Raw genomic sequence first — 18,991 nt, 5'->3', positions numbered from 1 at the left:
GTGTGACTTTGGACCGGTCACTTAGGGTCAGGCTTATGGAAGTGCTGAACATGCAGTATTGCAGCTGAAGTCAATGGGAGCTGCTGATTAGTATACCCCTGAAAATTATACCCTTAACCTCCCTGTGCCGGAGTGTGTGTGTGTGTGTCTGTCTGTCTGTCTCTCTCTCTCTCTCTAGGAAACGAGGGTGATAATACCCAGGGCTTTTGTGAAGCTTCATTAACGTTTGTATAGTGCTTTGAGTGACTCCTCTGGTGGAAAGTGCTAGAGAAATATGGTTGTTCATCTGCCCCTTATGCCACTACTGCTCCCGTAAGGATGTTAGCCAAAAGGGCTCGTTTCCCCCTGGAGCTTACCTAATTACACCAAGGAGGCACGGAGACAGGAAGACAAGTACCACACCCTTTATTGATCGGTCAGCTGAGCGGGTGCTCTGATCGGCTAGTGCCAGAAGAGAGACACACCTTCCATGGCCAGATGGGCTTACCTTTATACCCCGAAACAAACAACTTAGCCTACGTTTGTCTACGTCATTTGGTTGACCTGTAGAACCTGTACATGCATCTGTTAGGGGATAATTGGATATGCAGGATACATATATCATTTTGTGGGGGCTACAAGATACATCTGTTGAGGATACATTTGTCATTCTGAAGGGGACACAAGATACATCCGTTGACCCTTTGTACTAGATACTTTGGATGCATACATGTGAACACAGCTGCATACACTTGGGGAGCCAACATATACTTGGGGAGCCAAACAAAACTGATAAGCGAAATAGCTGACTTAGGTAGATACACGGCCTTCAGTCTAATGAGTTCTGTAAGCTTTCCAACACAGTTTGGACAAGCATAACATAACTTTGGTTTACTCAGGCCTAATACGGAAAGGCTTCATTAGCACTATGATTTTTCCAACAACTCCCCCCTTTGAGAATACTCACCAAACCTTTTGGCTGAGTTTTCTCACACCTTGAGGCCAAAAAGCAATGAAGCCCTGCAGAAATATTTACAACTGCTCTTTTAAGCTTAGTCACCCCCAACCCAGGAATGAATGCATGGACAAAAGAGTGGAACCTTGTTCATTTAACAACTAAGGGATCGGGGCACTGACTATAACTCAGGTAGGTATACCCAGTGGTTTAATTTCCCAGATGTCTCGGTGAATAATTTAATCCCATATGCATCCTCCCCATGGACCCGGCAGGATTCGGTATGTGGGAGCCACACCCACCCCAACCGGTCCATATGCTTGGAAGGAGCACTGTAAATGTACACACTTCCACCCAGAAAGTGTCCAAGTATGTCTTCATGACCACAGATCAGATGGTACTCCTGATATGTCTGTAAGGGCAGTGGGTCAAGTCTGGTGCTCAAGATCACTTCAAATGGCCATCAGCTGGTCATCGAGGAAATCCTGAAATTTTAAACATACTAGATCCCACTGCAATGCCTTCCCAGCCTCAGTGATATTCAATACCATCTCTGTCAGTAACTTCTGGGTTATAGAACTAAGGGTGGAAATGACATGTAACTTACCAACTCCAGCCTATACTTAAGATAGCTGAGCTTCAAAAATAAGGCTAGTGGCCTTTTCTAGTTGGCCCAATTTCTTAGCATATTCTTGGCTTTGAAAAATAATTCAGATGACTGCAACACTATTGGCCCCAGCCCACAGGGATCTGGTCAATTCCCCTTTCTCCAGAGGAAATAACCCAGGCTCTTTGTTGTGCTAAGCTAATGGCAGCCCCTTGTGAGCAATCTGGGTATGTAAAAGTGATCTGAAAACTGGATAAAGACAATGTCATTTAAAATCCAATTAGGAAGGGCAATACATACTAAAGGATTTATCCAAAACACAGGGCGCAGCCTGTAGAATAAACCCCAAAATCCAATTAATTCCACATTCCCAAACATGGGTCCCACAAGTTTTTTTCTGCCAGTGTATAATTCCTCGGGTTTCTTCACCAGGGTCAGTTCTCAATGTCCTTTTTAGTCAGGAATTCCTGGACTTTGGCAGTGTCAGTGAAGTGAGTGTTTCTTCTAGAAAAGTTCAAAGGCACAGTTGGTCTGTCAGTGGACAAGGGAGAGGTTAGCTAACACGTCACCTTGTCCTTTTTCCCTGCTGTCCAGAAGCACAGTTGAACTAGAAGAAAGAATAGGCTAATCATATAGGAGAGTTCTCCTGATGTGGACGGGTCTTTTTGCAGTGAGAATCATGGGTCCAAGCAATCAGTCTTTGGCACATCACAGCGGTGTTGGTAATCAGCAGGACTCAATAAGGGCCTTTCCAGTGTGGAGCCAAAGCAGTCTTCGTTGGTGGACCTGTACATTGATCCGGTCTCCAGGTTCCATGGAGTGGCAGGGCTGCTAGGGTCTTCGGGTAGTGCGTCTTTACCTGTGTAAAAAGGAAACCTAACACATTGCATTAGTGTCTTTGCAGATTGTACAGCCCCCCTTTTCTGGTTGTTAGCCAAGTGTCCTTGAACGAAGTCAGTGTATCTCATTTTTTTTTTTTTTTTTTTTTTTTTTTTTTTTTTGACTGAGCTTGCTAGTTAAAGTTTTTCTCATTTAACTCGTTCTTTTTCCTTTTCCCCTTTTTGGCTTCCTTTTTTTTAACCTACAAAGGAAACTTTTACGTTTTACTTATACACCTTTTGACTTTTACTTTTTACTTATACACCTTTTGTTAACAATGAACACATACACATTGCTGTTATACAGTACATTAGTCTTATTATTTAATATATGCCACATATACCCTTCTACTAAAATAACATTATTACAGAGCTTTGGAACAACAAGCCAGGACAAGCACACCCACTTTGATGAGTTCATTTAATACAAGCTCTAGTTCAATAGCTTCCCACCATCCCCAGCCCTCTGGCTAGAAATTTGAGGTAGCCAGAAGGATGCCATGCACAATATGGGGAGTGGGTTAACTTTTCATGTCCTCGCTTCCAAAGACTGTTAGTATGCAAATTTTAACAACAATTTTCAATTAAAAGATTTGGCCAATGTAGTTTCTTTCTCTTACTTAAGAAAATATATTAGACTTTAATAGATCACATTTTTCTGATGTATCCAAACACTTTGTATTTTAAGTTGAACAAAACAAATATCTGCATTTCAATTCAAGCCTTCTGCTTTATTTCAAACCAGACCATCCCATGAAAATATTTTTATCTGCCAGTAAATCACGATACGTTGAATGCTGTTCAGCTGGCATTAGTTTTCTTTGATTATCTGAAAGACCAAAACAGAGGTCTACCCCTTCTGGGCAGTCAATTATTGCTTAAAATATACAAATACCCTTGTTGATTTCAGGCAAAACAAGGGAATTACCCCATATTGTCTTATATGTGTTTCATAGACAGCCCAGATTTCAGTGGCCTCTACCTTATCAGTTAGATAATTTGCATTAATACAGATGCTTTCTGGCTTGCTTTTTACTTTTAACTCCTGCTTTTAAACACTGAAAGAAAACATCACCACTTATAGTGCCTTAGAGCCTAATAAATTTTCATTTACATAGCACTGTATACATTCTTCAGCTAATTCAACAAAATTGTTCATAGCCAAATGATTGCAATCTAATAATTTCTTTGCCTGAATTTATTTACAAACATTTAAAAAAAAAAAAAAACACCAAGAACTTTTCTCTTTAGCATTTTTACAAAGTTCAACTACTATTCCCTCCAGCAACTACAGAGTTAACTTTTCACTCTCCTTCAGATCACTTGCTCTTTCCTTATATCACTTGCTTGGCTCCCAACAGCCACTTACCAATTCAAATCGCCATTCCAAATATCCTTCTGAGTATTTGAAATCCCCATGCTTATACTCACTTACTTCTTCCTTCCACGAGACCCTCAAAAGTTTCCAACCTGTTCTCCAAGCTCTCTGTCTGTTGCCTGCCTGCCTGGGCCCGATCCTTTTTTTTTTTTTTTTTGCTGAACCGTTTCTTTCATGGGCTTCTGCCCCCACCCTTCTGGTCTTTTGCCTAAAACATTTTATTCACAAGACTACCCGAGTCCTCCCGTGTGAGGCTCGCCACCTGGGCAAAATGCATGGCCCACTGGCGTTTAACTATTTAATTGCCTCTTGTAGCAAACACACTGCTGTTACGGCGTATGCTGAGCACAAATGAGTAAATTTTAACAAGTCCCTAAAGGACTGGTACTTGCTTAGCCAGGGCTTCCTTTTCTAACTGGAAGTCCTGTCTCAAGGCCTGCAACTTACCCTGGGCGCAGGTTTGAGTTGCTGCCTGGTTCATGATCTATGCTCTTAATTGCTCAATTCTAGTTATCAAATACACACATTTTTTTTTCTCCAACTACTCTATTGCCCAGTCCTGCTACGACTGGGGGTAGATCCTTTCACCTGCCACCCTTCCTGGTCAACCAGGGTGGAGAGAGGAATGCTAAACCCTTCTCCAGTTCTCAGACTTACTGCAGCTGAGAGTGGGCACACCTTTAATTATGCAATCCTCAACATATAACACCAACAGAACCAAATAAAACAAACATAAAACAACAAGGGTAAAACAAATAGATGGTGTAAATTCTACAGGGTTCCCCCATTCTCTATTGCTCACCAAACTGTGACAAATTTCTGTTACCAATTTATGCCTCATGTCAGGTGATCAGGCTGACATTGCAGGACATTGCAGGAGGATAGAGAAAATACACCATATAACCAAATTTTAAAGCTTCATTAAAATGATAAAACAACAATGGAGAGTGTTGGGAACGCTTCCACATCACTCATAAAAAATATGAATGCCCCATACTTACACATATCCAGACTGGCCACGTCTGTATATAACATTCAAAAAAGGGGAATAGGTGGACGGGAGATTATCCTGTATACAGCTTGTTCAGAATTTCCAACATGCTTCTGCTCTTGGGAAGGCTGTTCTTTTACACCCTGGAATCTCCTGCGGTGTCTCTTTCAGAGATTCTAGTCCAGGTCAGCTACCTCTGGCTTCTCCAGTGTCACCAAGCCACACCAGCACCGGCATCCGTCACAAAGTCAGACTGTTGGATCTCACCAAACAGTTAAGCTTTGCAAATGTAATCTCAGTTCTGTAACTTGTACTGCCTTTGGTTTGCTTGACCTTGAGCATAAAACAACTTTCTCTTTTTATCTCTGGGCGAAGCTGAGTTTTAAATTAACCCGTTTCTAGACAAATTGCTCACACTGTGTCAGAGGCTTTTCTTTGGTGATTAAAAGCTCCTCTGAGATATATGATCTTATCTAGATTAAAGATCCCTTTTAATGGGCATTGTTTAGATGGATCTTCACGCGTATAAAGATTCCAATTCTCTAAATACCTGCAGGTTTTAGAACCATAATGTACGTACATATAATATGCTGGGGTACCCTTAGGGGGTGAGGTGGAATGTTTAGACTGTCCCTTACCCACACGGAAAAGAAGGGGGGGAGAGAAGATGGGTTCACACGCTCCTAGACCCGGTTACAGTTTTGGCTTCCAGCATACCAATAGAACAAGAAACAAAAGTACCCCTACCAAAAAGAAAAGCCAGCCCTGGGGCTGCTCTAAGTCCCAGTAATTGTTCAGCACGGCCCACGGACTCGTGGAGTTAATGGAATTATTCATTAGCCGTGTCTGAACCTAGGTACCTTAACCAGAAAGCTTTTACCCACACACACCTTCCTATTTGTGGGTTTCTTTACCATTAGGGGCCCAATGTCCCAACCCTCACTCTTCGGGGGCGTTAATCCTCAAACCCAGGAGGTAACGCACTTACCACGCCCGGAGTGGCCACGTCTGGCAGGTGGACTCCCCTCTTCTGGTACTGTCTTGCCTCCGTGTCAGCTGGAGTTCTCTGTGGAGGGGGCGTAGCCGTCCCGGCCGATTGCGGCGACCCGGAGCTTGAGCAAACCAATAGCTCAAGGTGGCCACTCTCCTGAGCCGTCCTCGGCCGCCGGTCAGCGCCCCCAACAGGGAGAGAAGTCCCGGCGTGGAGTCGCCATTTTGTTAGCCAAAAGGGCTCGTTTCCCCCTGGAGCTTACCTAATTACACCAAGGAGGCACGGAGACAGGAAGACAAGTACCACACCCTTTATTGATCGGTCAGCTGAGCGGGTGCTCTGATCGGCTAGTGCCAGAAGAGAGACACACCTTCCATGGCCAGATGGGCTTACCTTTATACCCCGAAACAAACAACTTAGCCTACGTTTGTCTACGTCATTTGGTTGACCTGTAGAACCTGTACATGCATCTGTTAGGGGATAATTGGATATGCAGGATACATATATCATTTTGTGGGGGCTACAAGATACATCTGTTGAGGATACATTTGTCATTCTGAAGGGGACACAAGATACATCCGTTGACCCTTTGTACTAGATACTTTGGATGCATACATGTGAACACAGCTGCATACACTTGGGGAGCCAACATATACTTGGGGAGCCAAACAAAACTGATAAGCGAAATAGCTGACTTAGGTAGATACACGGCCTTCAGTCTAATGAGTTCTGTAAGCTTTCCAACACAGTTTGGACAAGCATAACATAACTTTGGTTTACTCAGGCCTAATACGGAAAGGCTTCATTAGCACTATGATTTTTCCAACAAGGAGGTTAGGTGGTACTGGAGCAGCGCAGGGCATTGGCTTGCACCCTTCATCCTGTAAAGAGTCCCTGTAGGGAGGCAGTGAAACCAGAGGTGCCTACAGTATCCTCCACTTCCCAGGGTGGCGAGTTGGAGAAGGAGGCACCACACATATACCTACCTCTGTCCACCCTCTCGGGCCTTCAGTCTCAGCCATCACTGGGGCTTGTGGGCGCCTCTCTTTAGAGACTGGGGAGGGCTGGTTGAGGAAAAAGCATCTGAGAATCGTGTTTGATCATCTCCCTCCTGTCATCCCCAGGAAGCCACAGGCCCTGAGGCGGCTTATGGGAGCCCCGCCTAGGTCCTTCTGCCCCAGGCTGCGCTGCATGGGATGACAATGACCCCGGGAAGGAAGAGACCGGTGGCTGCTGTCGTCTGCCTGATCCTAGCAGCTGCTGGCTGCTTTGCTAATTTGGGTGAGTTTTACTCCTTACCCATTTTTATACTCTGCCTTGAAATAACCGCAGGCCCTTAAGGTCTCCAAGGAATGGACCCTGCTTCCATCTCAAAGGGATCAGCCCCACCCTGTCCTAATGGGACATTCTCCCCCCCACCCCCCCCACCCCACACACGGGCTGCAAGAGGCGTTATTGACCCCACTGCTTCATTAACCCGAAGGACAATGCCCACCCCTGAAGGGGATCCCCCTTCTGATCACCTGGTCCAACAATCCATCCCCCTTTCGGGGTGATTATAGTATCCACAATCTAGAGAGCCACTCCCACACAACTTGCTCCTTCTTGCCATTTCTTGACCGTCATTGGCAGTGGAGAAGCATGTCACAGGGGCTGGGGAGGGTCTCCAGCACTCAAGAAGTTTGTGTGACAAGTGAGAGCTCCAGGCTGCCTTTCCTTCTGGAAACCTGCCCCAGTGCAGGGGAGGGTTCAGAAAGGACCCTTGAGATCAGAGGCCTCCAGTTCAGCACTTGCTGAATGCGCAGTGCACAGCAGATTCCTGCTGCCTGACCACTTACTGCCAGCATAGGATCCAGCAAAAAGGAGGTTAAACCATGCGGTTCAGTGTACTGCCCACAGCTCAAGCCACATCAAAATGAGCCCAGGAGAGGAATCAGGAGTTGCATGTCTGTAGCTGAGCCAGGGTGAGTGGCTGTCCACAGGGGACAGCATGTTTTGTGAGCAGGCAAAATTTTGGTGTCTCTGGCCCCAGTGTAGTCTTTAATCTACCTTTGCTCCAATGCCTGGACAAGCCTAGGCTGCCTCCTGCACGCTTTGAACACCCAGTTCCTCTGTGTCCTTCTCCTGGAAGCTAAGCAGCTCTCTAGGAGCTCAGGTTTTTCAGGTGGTCTGTTATCCCTAAGCAGAAGAGCTTCTCCGTCTCATTCTTAGCCACTGCAGCAGCCTCAGTAGTGACTAGAGACAGGGGGTCTGAACCAGAACTCTGAATAACCCAGAGGCTTTGAGAGCAGAATTATGGCCCCAGCTTTATGATGGACCAAACCAAACCCAACCCCTGGATCCAAACACACACTTAAGCTTTGGGGTGTTCAAAATCCAGAGCTGGACTTTCCAGCTTGGACCTCTCTCTACTTGAGACCTAGTCAGCGCAGAGTTCCAAGACTTGCTCTGCGTGAGGAGAGTGGCACAGGGTGTGTAGTGTGACAGTGGAGGAGATCTCCCTCTGCGCTGATGCTCATGTGGATATCTTGTCCTCGCCCCCACCATGCAGGTGAATCTCTTCAGGTCACCGTCCAACCTGCTTCCACCGTCCAAAAGTATGGTGGCGTGGTGAGCCTGGGGTGTGTGGTAGAGCCCCCGAAAGTCAACGTTACCTGGAGGCTGAATGGGAAGGAGCTGGTGGGGTCGGATGAGGCGCTGGGAATCCGCATTGAGCTGGGGAAGCTTATCATCATGGCTCTCAACAACCACACCGTGGGCCGGTACCAGTGCATCGCCCGCATGCCGGAGGGAGTTGTTGCCAGCGTCCCAGCCACAGTGACTTTAGCCAGTGAGTAGCTTTTGTCTTCTCCCGTCCCTTACTCTGCATTTGATCCCTCTCATTAGTTGGGCCTCCATTTGGGGGACTGGCTGCCTCTGAGACACAGTGGGGCAGGCTGATCCCATGGTGCCACCAGGCACCCCTGCTCATGCTGGAATCCCCAGTCTGATCCCAAGCTTCTGGAGTAGTCCCTTGGCCTGGCCTGTTTTGTAGCATCTTTGGCACACAGGCCTGCCGTGTTCTACCTTAGCAATAGGCAAAGCAATCCTTGTACGTGATAGACTGCAAGCTCGTATCATACCACCTTCTAAGGGTAACTACATAAACCAATGAATAACGTAATATTTACCTGTACCTATGTCTGCATTTGAGATAGATCAAGTGATTTATATTTCTCCATCTGCCTGGTTCTCTTCCTGTGTCTCACGGTATCACTCTTAGGCTTTTCTAAGGCACCTAGGTATCATCCTGACATCTGACTTCAACAAAAAAACTCCTGGAATCTCTCTCCACCCTGCAGTCGCAGGGTGAGTTTAGCTATGGGATGTATTATAGGACACTGCAAGCCACATCACCTCCTGGACTCTGTAACTTACTGGTCAGTATGTGTTACCTGTCCCCACCTGTACCTGATCCACAGAGGAGGAGTCTGTTAAAGTTCTCACCTAAGGAGCTGTGCTCTTTCGCTCAAGCTGCGGTAGCCCTGCTTTTCCAACAGGAGGTTCCCGGTTCAATTCCTAGCGTATTCCCAGCTGCACCACAGATCAGTGCTTTGGCTGGTCACATAGGAGGGCTTAAGAGAAACCTTCCATTATGAAGCTCTGAAAAGTTGTCCCTTCTGGTGTCCTATGGAAGAGTTAAGATCACCCACAGAAGGAAGGGTAAAGGAGGAGAGCAAGGAAGGGGTGAGGTAAATAACCAATACAACCCCAACAAATGCTCAGGAGAACTGAAGAGAGGCCTTGGGATTGCCTCCTTCAGATTAAAAGGAAGCTCTGCTATTCCAGGCAGGGGAGAGGAAGGTCTCAGAGGGTTGCTATTGTATTGTTTAAGAGAGGTGATGCTTGCATACAGCCAGCAGGGGTGCGGGTCTGGGCTCTTCTTTGAGCTCCACTCATGTTGTGGGGGAAGTAGATTCATTTATTGGGTGTGTGTGGGGGCCAGGGGGGACATGATCATACTCGGATGCATTTTGCATCAAGGCTTGCCTCTCTAAGGGAGGCTTCGAGGTGCCCTTGTTCACACCAGAGTGTCTAATATTATGTTGGGGTGTGCTTTCCTTTCCAGGGGGCATTTCTGACTCACATTGCTGCGTTATTTGTATGGAGGGTCGGGTCTTGTATCAGGGATGCTTGGGTTGGGGAGACCTGAGATCAAGGAGCCACGTTAATTTTGGTCCATGTGTCACGCTGTGGGGCTGCGCTAGTACCTCAGGGTATGTCTCCTCTCCGGGGGCTACCGTCATATTTGAGTGTGCCTTGTAGGAAGAAGATTCATAGACTCCAAGGCCAGAAAGACCATTGTGATCATTTAGTTCAACCTCCTGCATAACACAGGTTAGAGAACTTCCCCTACATAATTCCCACAGCGGATCTTTGAAGCTTGATTTAAAAATTGGTCAGTAATGGAAATTCCCCAAAACGAACCCTGGTAAATGTGATGGCGGACACATCTCCGACGGGCGTTCTTGTTTCAGGCTGGGATCCACGCTCAGGTCAGACAGTGTGTTGAGTTAGGGGTGCGTCTCAACTGGGGCAGCACACTCAGTTTGGGGTACATCCTTGGCAGGGGAGGCACTCATATTGAAGCCATATCTTGAAGCCACCCCTACCCCCGAGTGCACCTTGTATTGAGGCTAGGGGTGCCAGGTGTCCGGTTTACGACTGGAACGCCCAGTTGAAAAGTGACCCTGGCGCTTCTGGTCAGCACCGCCGACTGGGCTGTTAAAAGTCCAGTTGGTGGCGCTGCAGGGCTAAAGCAGGCTAGTTCCTACCTGTCCTGGCACTGCAATGTGCCCTGGAAGCGGCCAGCAGATCCGGCTTCTAGGCGGGGGGGCCATGTGGCTCAGCGTGGCTCGCAGAGCCTCCTCCCCCCCTCCCCTCCCAGCCTAGGAGCCGGACCTGCTGACCGTTTCCGGGGCACAGTGTGGTGCCAGGACAGGTAGCAAGCCTGTCTTAGCCCCCCCCCCCCCCCCGTGTCACTGACTGGCAGCTACCCAAGGTAAGCCTGCGCCCCAAACCCGGAGCCCCCTCCTGCATCTTAAACCCCTCATCCCTGGCCCCAGCCCAGAGCCCGTATCCCCTCCTGAACCCCAACCACCTGCCTCAACCTGCAGCCCCGTCCTGCATGCCGAATCCCTCGTCCCCAGCCCGGAGCCTCCTACTGCATCCCAAACGCCTGAACCCCCAGCCCAGAGCCCGTACCCCCTCCTGAACCCCAACCCTGTGCCTCAACCCGTAGCCCCCTCCCACACTCCAAATCCCTCGGCCCCACGCCCCAGCCTGGAGCCCTTTCCTGCACCCCAACCCCCTCATCCCTGGCCCCACTTCAGAGCCCTCACCCGCTCCCACACCTCAACCCCCTGCCTCAACCTGCAGCCCCCTCCTGCTCTCCAAATCCCTCAACCCCACCCCCTACCCTGGAGCCCCCTCCCGCACCCCAGTTCCCTGCCCCAGCCCAGTGAAAGTGAGTGAGGGAAGGGGAGAGCAAGCCACTGACGAAGGGGTAATGTAGTGAGCGAGGTGTGGGGCTAGGGTGTTTGGTTTTGTGCGATTAGAAAGTTGGCAACCCTAACTGAGGTGGGGTCATGGTGGTCTTGAGATGCTGATGCTGGAGGGAGGGGCGTTCAGAGTTAACACTTGTGACAGGGCATGTCTATCCGTAATACCCAATGGACAGAGATCCTTCGTAAACTCCCTCAGTTGGTCCTGGGAGGAGGCAGGGAGGTTGCTGGGGAAGGGGGTATGTCTAAGAAATTGAAGGAGAGAAGATGTTTGTGCAAAACGGGGGCCGGCTTTGTGTTAAAGCCAAGAACTATTGGCTTGTCATCAAGACATTAATCAGAAGTGAAATGTTTAGGCCGGGCTGGGTAGGAGGAGAAGGCGCGGGAGAGTGGAGTGGAACAGCAGCTCTTGCTCTTGGAGGCTGGGTGGGAGGGGGCTGTCATTGGGTTGAAGCCATCGGGGGATTTGGTCTGGGCTTTGCACTTAGATTAAGTTTCGGAGAGTGCATTCCAGAGCAGAATGGGGGCTGTGTTTTGCTGGTGGACTGGCCCAGGAGGGGAGCGGAGAAGTGGATGGGATTACCAAGGGCATGGTTTGCATTTAGGAAGGATAAGGAGACCAGTGCACGCACGCTCCTTAGTACGGTTGTTTGCTTTCAGGCCTCTCTTAAATGTCGTTGCTTGGACAAGGCCGTGGTTGTTCCGTTTACCTGGGTGCTACCTTCGCCCTCTGGCTCTGGTGACTGAGGGGAGACAGGCATCCTTTGCAGAGGCTGTGATCAAGCTGCTAGTGTGCAGGAAGTCCCCCACCATCCTCCCTGAGACAGACTCCAGCTATAATCACGTCCAGTGCTGTAGTGAGGCCCCAGAAGTTGGTCTGGTGTTGATTCAGGCCCGCCCTCACCCCCACCAAGCCAGAGAGAACTGAATTTTAACAACAGCATTTACAAGGCCTGACACAAGGTGTAGAGATCAGGTAGATAAGTGGCCCTTGGCCTGAGCCATTGAGCTGGAATCAGGGAAGGGGGAAGATGAGTGAGACCTCCTCATCGCCACAAGTGTATTGCCACTGAGAGGAGCTAGGAGGATCAGATGGGTTGCAGAAGGAGAGTGAGGGCTTAATGGGCTTTGTTCCCACCAATAGGGGGATGGTTATTAATGCCATTGAATAGGTCTTGTGAACGGATGGAGAAGGTGGGTTAAATAAGTGAGAGACAGTAACCCATTGTGGAGCCATCTGTGCTACATGGCTTGTCCCCTGAGAACTTGTGTCTTCTTCCTACACCATCGAGTTTCAGCGCCGTGCAGGGAAGCTGCTGGGTCTCACTGGATCATTCTCTGGGGCACCTGGCATTGGCCACTGTCGGAAGGCAGGATACTGGGCTATGTGGACCTTTGGTCTGGCCCAGTACGGCCGTTCTTATGTTCCTATCATCTTGGCACATGGCTAAGTGGGCCGCTCCCACCATGATCCCTGCTGTCTTTGGGCAGAGGGAGCCATGAGAGTGGACAGAGTGAATCCCACTGGGGAGTAGAGAGAAGTGGGGAGCCCTGGAACAGATCCCACCTTGTGAAGAGCCCGGATGGAAGGGGGAGAAGATGGAACTGAGGGTGGGACATGAGAGAGACAAGCAAGGAGCAGAACTTTTTGGGGTATGTGGCTGATTGGCATGTCTGAGCCAATCTCTGATCATGCTAACTCAGAAGACTGATTGAGACTAGCAGTTAATTCCGGCAGTAGAGGTAAACCTGGCTATAGTTTTATAGCCCCCGGGAAGGGAGAGATTTGTGAAGGGGATGGAGGTGGAGTTCTTAAAGCAACAGAACAAGGATCACTTTGCCAGTGTTCAGTTCAAGTCTTCAGACATGGTACAGATGCTTTCTGGGTGTATGTGACTGGGGTACTAGAAGGTAACTTATTGGAACTGGAGTGACCCCCCCCCTTCTCTCTCTCTCCCCCCCTTGCAAACACCAGCCCAGTGCATAGAACAGATGGTAATGACATTGATCACTACCAGCCTAAGCTGCATTGGAACAGGACATCTAGAGAGGCTTCATATCTGATTCCCAGTCGCTTGGGATGTTCCAGGTCCTAGCCCTTACGTTGAGAGTGATTGGAATCCAGGGTAGCCTAAATGGGGCAGTGCATGGTCACAGGTCCTGAAGGATGGAATGAGACTCTGTAAGGCTGCCTGACTTTAAAATATATAGCCCAGCGCTGGGCATAGGAATATAGTCTGTTGCTTCCCTCTGCCATCGCACCCAGCCCCCCTTCCAAGCCCCTTTTTCTTGCAGTCTCCTAAGAGTGAAGTGCGCTTTGCACTAAGTGGGTGTGACTCCCCTGGAACGCTTTGGGAGGGACGACAACAGTGGTAAAAGTCACATGTTGCTGAAGATTAGTCATCAGGGCCCCTATCCAGCAAAAGACTGTAAGCACAGGTTGAACTTTAAGCATGCAAGTAGCCCTGTGGAAGCCAATGGGATTGCTTGCACGCTTTAACTGAAACGTGCTTTGCTGGATGAGAGTGAGTGGATGGAAGTGGCAAAGTAATGGACCGTGCACTAGTCACACAAAATGAGCGCAGCTTACACAAAAAGACTGATGAGAGGGATGTAGCAGGAAAAGCCACTAACACAAAGATCAAAGACAGTACTGGTGTAAGCTGGAGCAGCTCGTGGAGACTTCAGCTGGAGTTGCACCTATTCATGCCAGGGCTGAATTTGATCCCACTGAATACCAAATGGAGACAAGTGGCAATTACATGCCTGTTGAATGCCCACTTAGTGCATGCTGAGCTACTTTGCTACTTACATCCCTTTTCTTACATCTTAGGATCTCCCGCCGCCCCACCCCGGGACAAGCCCTTGTGGGAAGTGAGGAATATACTAAACTGGGTTTTCTCCTTGTCAAATTCTTGGTTGCAATGGAAGAGGAGATAAAGGAGTGCTTTTGGGGGGGGGGGGGGGAGAAAATGGGGGGGATGGGCATGCATATTGGAAACACTCTAGGGCCAGAGAGGGTCATTCCTTCATGCCCTTTTAGCTTCTAGAAACAAAAGTAGCAGAGCAGCCCTCAGCGTTGGCTAAGCACATGGGAGCAAGCCTGGTGTTGTTGCAAAGTGCCAGTGGGCAGTGACCCCTGCTCTGGGGCATGTTTGGGGTCCCTTAGGAATTTGCAGCTGTCTTCTAAAGGAAAACCCATTCATTTTCCTTCTGCCTGGGCCTCTCCGCTGATGACTCCCCTGACGCAATGGAGGGGGAACTTCATCTCCATCTTGAAAAAGCATTTGCTTACTTGACTCGCCTCCACCAAAGGCCTCTGGCTACAAGGCCTGGGGTGGCGTGAGGGGTGGGGAGGAAATGAAAACACAGGTGGCGCTTCCTGAGTCAGTTACCAGAGGGGAGGGATGTCTGCTGCGGAGACATGGCACGTTGGTCGTGATGTGGCATGGAACCAAGCTTGGGATGTGGTGTGGGGGCTGGGGGGGGGGGGGATGTGGGGATGTGATGGGATGCTAGCATATGAGGGGTGCGCGCATGAGGAGCTGTTTGAAGGGGATCTGACCACTGCTGCTGGGGGGCAGGGGGTGACTCTGAGAGGACAGAAATGCATGAAGGAGGTGGGAGAATGGGATTGTGCGCGTCTTGCCGTGGCACTCAGAGAGGGCTGCGTCCGTTACTCCTCATGGGGAGGAGGCCGACAACTGAGACATTGCTTAGGCAAGAGGAGAGCTCTAACCCCATGGGGCTCTGGCAGCCAAAATGGGGATTAGTAAGGAATAACTCTCCCCCCCCACCCCACCCCCCGCTTTGTGCTGGAGGAGCCTCAGTCCTTGCCATTTCCTGTTCTCAGAGGCCCTTCTCCACTCCTATAGGGAAGGCTCAAGCCCTTGGAGCCTGTACTTTTTAGTTCCACATGGTCTCCCACTTGTGTCTGATCCGATCTTATCTGTCTAGTCCATTACTTACCTGGCCCCCTAGCTGTAGTACCCGAGGGCCTTAGTTCCTCCAAACCAGGGCTTTCCTACTAGTCCTAGGATGATTCTTCACCCTGCCCATCGCCGTGCCGGCAGGGGCATGAGCACACACGCACAGACAGAGGCTGGCTTTCTCTCTCTGTCCACAGCCCATCCTAAAGAGAACAAGAGCTGCCCCCATTTTTCTTAAAACAGTGGCTTCAGCACAGCTGGAGCTCAGCCATCCCCAGTGCCCTCCATCCGATGGTCTCAAAGCACTTCACGGACAGTGATGAATTGGGCTATCACAGCTCCCCAGTGATTTTTAATGGGCAACGACAGTGAGTAGGGGAATAGAGCAGTGGTAGGGTCTAGCATGGGATTTGGGGATAGGAAAGCTGGCAAGGCAGGTAGGAGCTGGCCGGATGTGGGGAGCAGAGCCAAATACAGTCAGTGAGTGTTGAGGAGAAGCTGTCACCCGCAGCTTCTGCTGGTTTCAAAATTCCCCATCTCACCTACCTGCAGAAAGGAGTCCGTGGGGTCCCTCTGGCTCACGTGACACCCCCACTGGGCCAGGCCGGGTACGTGCAGTATTACTGGCACTATCTTTGCAGCAGCACCTCAGCCCAGATGTGACCACACTGCCCCTCTGTTTGCCAGACCTGTTTGTATGTAGGTTGTGAGTGCGCACGGGCAAACACACGCCCCAGGGGAGGCAGAGGCCTGGGTAGAAGCCATTTACAAATACAACTAAACATTATTTGTGGGGGATGGACATTTACGGGAACAATCTGGCATTAAACTTGTGAATAACCGATGGTGAAAATAATCTGTTCTGTGTCCTGTGCTTTAAGTTCCTTATCTTTCCCTTCTCGTCCTCTCTTGGTGCCTCTCTCCTTTCTCTGCTTGCCATGGCTCCCCACAGCCTCCTCTATCGCTGCTCTTGGCTCTCTCCACTCCCACCAATTTCCTCCCCCTGAGCTCCCCTGGAGACCAGGCTGGTGGGCTGAGAGATGCCGGGAGGAAGGGGTGGTGTTCCTCCTCTTCCCTGGACTGGCAGACTAGCTGCTGTGATATCAAAGGGTGGTACTCCTGGAGGTCTGGGGGTGGAAGGCCCCACTGACATTTGCCCGTCTCACCGGCTTTTGGCTCTGCACCCTCCCGTGCGGCAGGGAGATATTCTCCCCGCTTTACAGATGAGGGCAAATGAAGCACAGAAAAGCAAAGTGACTCATTGAAGGCCGCACGCCGAGAGAGTAACACAAGTAACCATAAACCCCAGGAGCCCCATGAGATCTGTGTGTTAACCTCAAGACCATCCTGTGACGGGTTCCCCCCTGGGGTGCCACCTGGAACTGGGGTACCACTGAGCCCTCTGACCCACCAGCCTGGGCTCCCTCTCTCACTGTGCTGCTGTAACAAGCTGCAGACCCACTCCCGGTCCTACACTTCCACAGCATTCACCAGGTAGGGACACACCCAGCTGCAGTTACATGCAGGCTCTCTAACCAGCCACTGCATGAATCAATAATAGAAGGGCTACAGCCAAGGTAACTCTCAGCTCCCCAGGCATGCACCTCCCCTGGAGTATAAACCCAGAATTATACTGTCTGGCACTGCACAGGGATTTGTACAGTGTACGCTCATAGAGTTTGTGCCCTCCCCCACCCCGTGTGGACAGGAAAATGCAACAGCCTTTGCCCCTTGAGCTACGATTTCCCATGCATTTCACTCAAACTCACTGGTTTAGATAAAGCAAAAGCAAGTTTATTAACTACAAAAGATAGATTTTAAGTGATAGCAAACAGATCAAAGCAAATAAACAAAAATGCAAACTAAGCTTAACATACTAGATAGACTACATATGAATTAGCAGTTACTCACTATGAGAGATGTTACCAGGTCTTTCATACACAGGCTAGAAAATCCCTTTAGCCTGGATCCAGCACTTCCACCAGTCCAGTCTTTGTTTCTCAGGTGTTTTCAGGAGTCCTCTTTTGTGGGGAGTGCAGAACCACAGATGATGTCACTCCCTGCCTTATATAGCTTTAGCATACGGCGGGAACCTTTTTGTCCCAAAATCAGTTTGTGGAAAAACACTGACATCCCAAGATGGAGTCCAGAGACATGTGGCCTGATCACATGCCCTTGCATACCTTGCTGTGTCATAGCAGCCATTACTTACAGGCTGTGTGGAGTGTTCTCAGGAAGGTTAAGTTCTTCCAGGGTGCATTGTCTTTGCTGATGGGCCATCAGCACTGTCTGGCTTCTTCATTGTTGTACTAGAAAGGCTAGTTGTGGGTGTCACCCAGAGTAAGCACATTTGAAATACAGATACATAGTCAATATTCCTAACTTTAGATACAAAAATGATACATGCATACAAATTGGATAATCATATTCAGCAACTCATAACTTTTCCAATGATACCTCACATGAGATATTATCCCCGCTTTAAAGATGAGGGAAAATGAAGCACAGAAAAGCAAAGCGATTCATTGAAGGCCGCACACCGAGTGGGTGGCACAAGCAACCATAAACCCCAGGAGCCCTGACTCCGAGATCTATGTGTTAACCTAAGGACGATCCTTCCCCTCTATACACCCAGTGTCTGAAACTGTCTCTAATTGCAGAAATCTCGTCGTTATTTTCCATGTCCTAAAGAACTACGTTCACTGGTGAGCTGCTCTGCATTTGAGGTGTTGGTCTGTTCTTTCTCCAAGCTCACTGGCTCCTAGGCCTCTCTCCTCTTCTGGGTCCCTCTGTGTTCATATAAACCCCTGCCAGCACTGCTGGAGCCTGGGCCTTGGCTCTGAGATCATAATTTGGCTGTGATTAATTCAGACCACCAGGGTGCACATTAATTTTCTTGATGCTCGTTTATATTTTGATGATCAGAGAAGTATGTGTGATATGGGCAGGCAGACTTCTGCTTCTCTCCTTTTCTCCGCCCCCTTCTGTTTGTGTCTCTTCCTGTTTAATCCCTTGATCAAATGTCAGAGGAGAAAACACCCAGCACCCTTCCCCTCCCCAAGGGTAACAGAATGTGTTGCATGTTAAGAGTTAACCTTCATCTGGCTTTAATACTCAGTGGAAACATGGCTCCCCTTCTCTGCTTGTCTTAAAGGATTAATCACATTTCTGAAGTTCACTCTTATTCCTGCTTTTTTTTATTATTATTTTTAATTGAATGAAGACAGGAAATTCTTGAAGTCTTGAACACGTTCGCTGCAAATCATTTTTATGACATTGCTAAACCTCTCCTTCTCTTTTCAACCGTCTCCCTCCTTTCTCCCTCCCCACCCCCTGCTTCTCGAATCAGGGCACTAGAACCATCTCCAAACAATGTGCCTGACAACTAATACGTTTTACATTTGGAGAGGTTTTTCAGCACATTGCCAAGGGAGCTGGTTTTTATTTAAAATTAAAAAGAATCTTGCTTTAATCAGAAAGTCTGTTTTGAGACATTTCATGTCACTTTTCCAGGACTGTGGGTGGGAGAACCTTGGAACCAGAGTTGTCTTTGCTGTTGGAGAGCTGGTATAAATCCCAGAGAATGAAAACACATTTTTCCACTCTCCCGGTCTGCCAAGGGAAGGTCATGTGTAGTCTGCGATCCACGAGCTCTTCTGATCCCTGCTCTCTGAGCTGCCTGAGGCTGTGCAGGCCTTGGATTTGTATTGGTTCCAAGGAACAAAATAGTTGTGTTTGTG

At 49.0% G+C, this 18,991-nt stretch overlaps 1 protein-coding gene across 7 annotated transcripts in view; it reads left to right on the top strand.

The window, feature by feature from the left end:
• BOC (BOC cell adhesion associated, oncogene regulated) overlaps positions 1–18,991 on the top strand; it is a 93,772-nt gene that overhangs the window by 49,997 nt on the left and 24,784 nt on the right. For all 7 annotated transcript variants that reach the window (XM_045001606.1, XM_045001597.1, XM_045001571.1 and 4 more), the window contains 2 exons: positions 6,904–7,060; positions 8,331–8,609. In XM_045001606.1, the coding sequence (XP_044857541.1) occupies positions 6,976–7,060; positions 8,331–8,609 (364 nt within the window). In that variant the 5' untranslated portion in view covers positions 6,904–6,975. The remainder of the gene's footprint in view (positions 1–6,903; positions 7,061–8,330; positions 8,610–18,991) is intronic.

This window comes from Mauremys mutica, chromosome 1, assembly GCF_020497125.1.
Source record: "Mauremys mutica isolate MM-2020 ecotype Southern chromosome 1, ASM2049712v1, whole genome shotgun sequence".
Classification (NCBI taxonomy): domain Eukaryota; kingdom Metazoa; phylum Chordata; order Testudines; family Geoemydidae; genus Mauremys; species Mauremys mutica.
Note: the sequence above shows the minus strand (reverse complement) of the source record. Positions and strands in the feature narration are given on the sequence as shown.